Source organism: Gekko japonicus, unplaced genomic scaffold (assembly GCF_001447785.1).
Source record: "Gekko japonicus isolate JY-2015 unplaced genomic scaffold, Gekko_japonicus_V1.1 scaffold314, whole genome shotgun sequence".
Lineage (NCBI taxonomy): Eukaryota > Metazoa > Chordata > Lepidosauria > Squamata > Gekkonidae > Gekko > Gekko japonicus.
In genome coordinates this window covers 1,283,173-1,287,528 of record NW_015170284.1, presented here as the reverse complement: position 1 = coordinate 1,287,528, position 4,356 = coordinate 1,283,173, and the positions used below count along the sequence as shown (strand labels likewise).

General features: G+C 47.4%; 1 protein-coding gene across 1 annotated transcript in view; it reads right to left on the bottom strand.

The window, feature by feature from the left end:
• HYAL2 (hyaluronoglucosaminidase 2) overlaps positions 1 to 3,706 on the bottom strand; it is a 9,411-nt gene extending 5,705 nt beyond the window's left edge. The window contains exon 1 of the mRNA XM_015417854.1: positions 2,729 to 3,706. Coding sequence (XP_015273340.1) covers positions 2,729 to 3,655 — 927 coding nt within the window. The 5' untranslated portion in view covers positions 3,656 to 3,706. The remainder of the gene's footprint in view (positions 1 to 2,728) is intronic.
• Between the last annotated feature and the right edge of the window lie 650 nt (positions 3,707 to 4,356).

Below are 4,356 nucleotides of genomic sequence, written 5' to 3'. Positions count from 1 at the left end.
AGCAGGCCCCACACACACAAACAAGGCAGGCAGATAGTAGGCACACGCAACACTGACGCTGCATCCTTGCAATCATAGATTCCCAACTTCCTTTACTAATGTGATTTGTATCAATCAATTTTAGGGCAAAAAAAATGCTTTTGGGGGGGCTTTTTTTTCAAGGAAGGAAGCACTCTGCTGGATTCTGGAGGTTTCATTTCTTAGCTCCATTTCCCATGCTAACCTATAGTAATTTTAAAATTTAGCATGAACAAAGCAGAGCAACCAGGAATAGTCCCATTTATTCCGTTGTTAGCCTGCGGGCCACATGCTGCCGCCATTTCCCTTGCTGCTTTCCACACTTCAGGCTGTACCTGAGCAAGGCTGAGAACCTGTCAGAGCTGCCTGTGGGAACTGGGAAGGAGCCACTCCTCAAAACCTGGAGCAAAACTTCCCAGCCAGCCCACATAACAATATTATGAGGTGTCAGCCAGGCAGCCGATACCCTGGCATCACTTCTAAGCATATCAAAAGAGAAAGATTCCTATCTGCACATACACAGCTCTTGACTAACAGCACAATATGTGGTCTGAATGAGGGACAGAAAACGATGTATATTATGAACAGGGAATGCAACAGGCACGCTACCTAGAATGCAAGTCCAAGCCCCAAGGCAAAAGAGAAAATATGTAAAGCCTGTTCTTTCACTGCTTTAATCACACAGTGGTTATTTTGTAGTCAGAGACTGCTATAGGAGCAATAAGAAGCAAGTCACTCAGCTTGGCTTTTATAATGTTTTTTTAAAAGTTTTCTACCACTTTCATAAATATGCCTAAAGCCATCATTTTAGCCTTTTATTTGCACTGCTTGCCTTCATGAGTTTTGGTTAAACTGAAGGAGTTTCATGCATTAGGGGATAAACAAAAATTGCTAGCCTCCACTCTGTCCATGGGAAAAGCCAGCCACATGAGAGCAAGGGCAGCATTTTTGAGGCCTCAGTGCTCACCCCAGCCACTGGTGTGTTTTTTAAATGCTCAGCAGTAGAGCATCTCTTGTGTGTGGTCAGAGGTCAAGCATGAAACTAAGGGAGAAATGGATTAGGAGGAAGTCCTGCTTGCCCCCAAGTCTTCTGCCGGTGTCATGCCTACCTCTCTTTCATTACAAGGGCATTGTAATCATCCACAGTGATCTCAGGGTGCTTTTCCTGCAGGATTTCAATAACCTATCTACGAGGAGGAAGTTCACACCATTCTTTCAGCCTCCTCTATTAAGAACATCAGTCCCAGTACACTCATTTCTAGTGAGAGCTCAACTTTTCCAAATAATTTGGGCTATAACAAAGCAACAAATCCTTCTCTAGTTTGCAGAAATGCAAGACAGGAGAAAATACTATATTAATTCTTAAGACGCTGAACTGCAGGCTGTGGAAGGTCGGTAGTTCAGCAGTTCGAGACCTGGGTTGCCGCATGATGGAGTGAGCTCCCATCCCTAGTTCCAGCTCCTGCCAACCTAGCAGTTCGAAAGCAAGAAATTGCAAGTAGATAAATAGGTACCACTTCAGTGGGAAGGTAACAGCGTTCCATGCGCCTTGGTGTTTAGTCATGCTGGCCACATGACCACGGAAACCTCTTCGGACAGCGCTGGCTCTTCGGCTTTGAAATGGAGATGAGCACCGCAACCCTAGAGTCGGATTTGACTGGCTTTCGAGCTTTACTTTAAACATACTCCATCATCTCGATGCAGAAACTACATCCTGCCACATTAAGACCTAAGGGTAATCTGTGGGAGTCTGCTCCTCCTTGGAGAGTTAGCTAGAAGTTGCCTTGCGGTACTAGGGAAAGCACCTTGGCAGATAGAACAACACCTGGCACAGGATAGTCCTGCCACAGTCATTAATGACTTCCACGAAGCAAGTAAACTTGTATAATCTCAGCACTAGAAACTGGGACAGTAGGAAATATCCTCTTGCTTCTTCTGCGTGTCTCAGTGAATGAGAACTGAGACTGCCCACAAGCACAATTTGGAGGCTAGAATCCAACTTTTCCAGGTTTCTGCACTCAGCTGTCCTAATTGATTCAACATGTATGCAACCCAGGGGCTTGCTACCCTTTAGGAAAGACCTTGGCAAAATGCCAAGCTAATGATTCTCTGTAGGAGAATTAAAAAGCCATTAATAGCAGCATTTTCCTGGAGAGGACTGCCATAGCCAGACAGCTGACTAGAGACACACAGGAGCAGCGGACGCCTTCACCCTTCCACACACGGTTAGATTGCACCGATATCAGAAAGACTTGCTCTTCAGTCTTAAACCCATTGACTCAGAAGTCCCATCCTACACCTCACTTGACATATCCCTGGTGGGAGCAGTCCCAGGACCAGTTTCACTGTGGTTCAGCACTGCTTTGCAAAGCAAGAGTTGGGAAGCCAGTTTGCCCAGGGCTTTGCTATCAATCAGAAGCTCAGAGAAGGCTTCTCAGTAATTGCTAGAGCAGGCCTGCAAGACCAAGCTGAGAGCAGCCCACTAGCCAGCCATGGACTTACCAACCCTGCCGCATCCTATTTTGACAGCCTTAAGACTAGCAACAAAATTACCTCTTGGTCATCTGCCACACAATGGCTACTGAGTTAAGTCTGAGTTGGCAAGTCACAAGTTGTGTGGGTTTGTGCTACAATGGAACAGAGATCCAGGCCCAACTGCCCTCATCTCTCTGGTTATCTTTCCCAGTTCCAACATGAAAAGTTTTCTTACCTCACTTAACACATCCAGTTTGCGGATATAAGTGGGCCTAGTGTAGACAAAGACGGGTAAGGTATAGTGTTCATGATGGCGTTGGGAGATACGCAAGGCCTCTTTTACCCGAGATCTCACAAACTTCCGCCCATTTGCGGAGGAGGCTAGTACCTGGTCCAAATATATGGAAGGGTAAAGGGCAGTGCTCTCTCTCCAAAGCCAAGCTAGATAGTCATTGCGTGTCTCCTCTACATCAGGACAACGACCAGTGTAACTGTCCTGGTTCTTGCTGTAGTCATGGTTGTAGCAGTCCGGGAAAAGGTAGAAGCCCCACAGTTGGCGGGGCCGGATGTTCTTGGCGTATCGCAGGGTCTTCTCCATGAATTCACGAGCTGATGACTCAAACTCATACTGGGCCACTTTGTTCACTTGGTCCTCTGGCAATTCAAGCCGTCGAGCCAACACAAGATGCCGGGAGGCATTGCGGTAAATGTCTTTCGTCTGCCAATTCCGGATCCAGATGGGTCTCCACTCTTCCCAGTCAATGACAGCCAGTCCCTCCTTTTTCTCAGAGCGTATATACTTATGGATGCTGTCCGGCAGCCGTTCCAGGTGCAGCAGCAGACTACTGTTTTGTGGAACACCCCCGTTCACTGCCACTTTCTGCCCATCATAGTAGGGATAGAGGCCCAAACGCTCTTTATAGAAAATGGTCAGATTCTGGTCCACAAAGCCTTCGTTGGGCGAGGCCATCACATCAAAAACACTGAAATCCAGCTCAACCTTCAAGCGGGGCTTGCAATCCTGGGTTGGCGCATTCCAGGCCACAATGAAAGGCCTACCAGTGAAGATGGGGGTAAAGGCTGGCTTCTCATACTGCCCAGGGGCACCAGCAACAGCGAGGACCATGAGCCATGTCAGTGCCAACACAGAGCCTCCCTGCATCCTCTCTCTCCAAACTGCTTGGGAATAAGATGACGGAGGATTACGGAACAGAGTCTGCAAAAGAAAGCATGTCCAATTATAGTAAGGCAAGGGAAAGGCACGGTTTCATTTCTGCCCAGTCAACAGCATACAATGCTACCCTGAATAAAGCTCTCCACTTGGACTTGTGCCTCTTTTCCTTTCTGTCAGAATACTCATCACTCTTCATTGTGAGCCAGTGGTTTGAATGCTTGTCTAGGATCGGGGAGATCAGCGTTCAGATCCCGACACAATGAAATGAGACTTGTGGGGCGACACTGAACCAGTCACCTTCTTTCAACACAACCCACTTAATAAGCCTCACAGTGGTGGTCTAAGGATTAAATGGGAAAGAAAAGAGCCCTCCACCCTGTACACTGGGGAAGAAACTTATTAAAGAAAGAAAGTTAATGCAACTGCCTAAAGTGATACACAGTGATGATGGAGCAGCACACTGCTAAATGTGTCTTCTTTCACAGCACAAGGACAGCATGCTCCAGCAACTGACAGTCACCAAAGCTGCAGAGGTCCTTGAGCAGATGGCATAGTCACTCCAACACAACAAAAGCATGGGAGGCAAAATCACATAAGGAGCAGAGCAAACCCTGGCAGAGAAGCCAGCCAGCCACATAGACTTGCTCAACTGGGGCCTGATGAATCGGCATGCAGGGACGTGGGTCTGG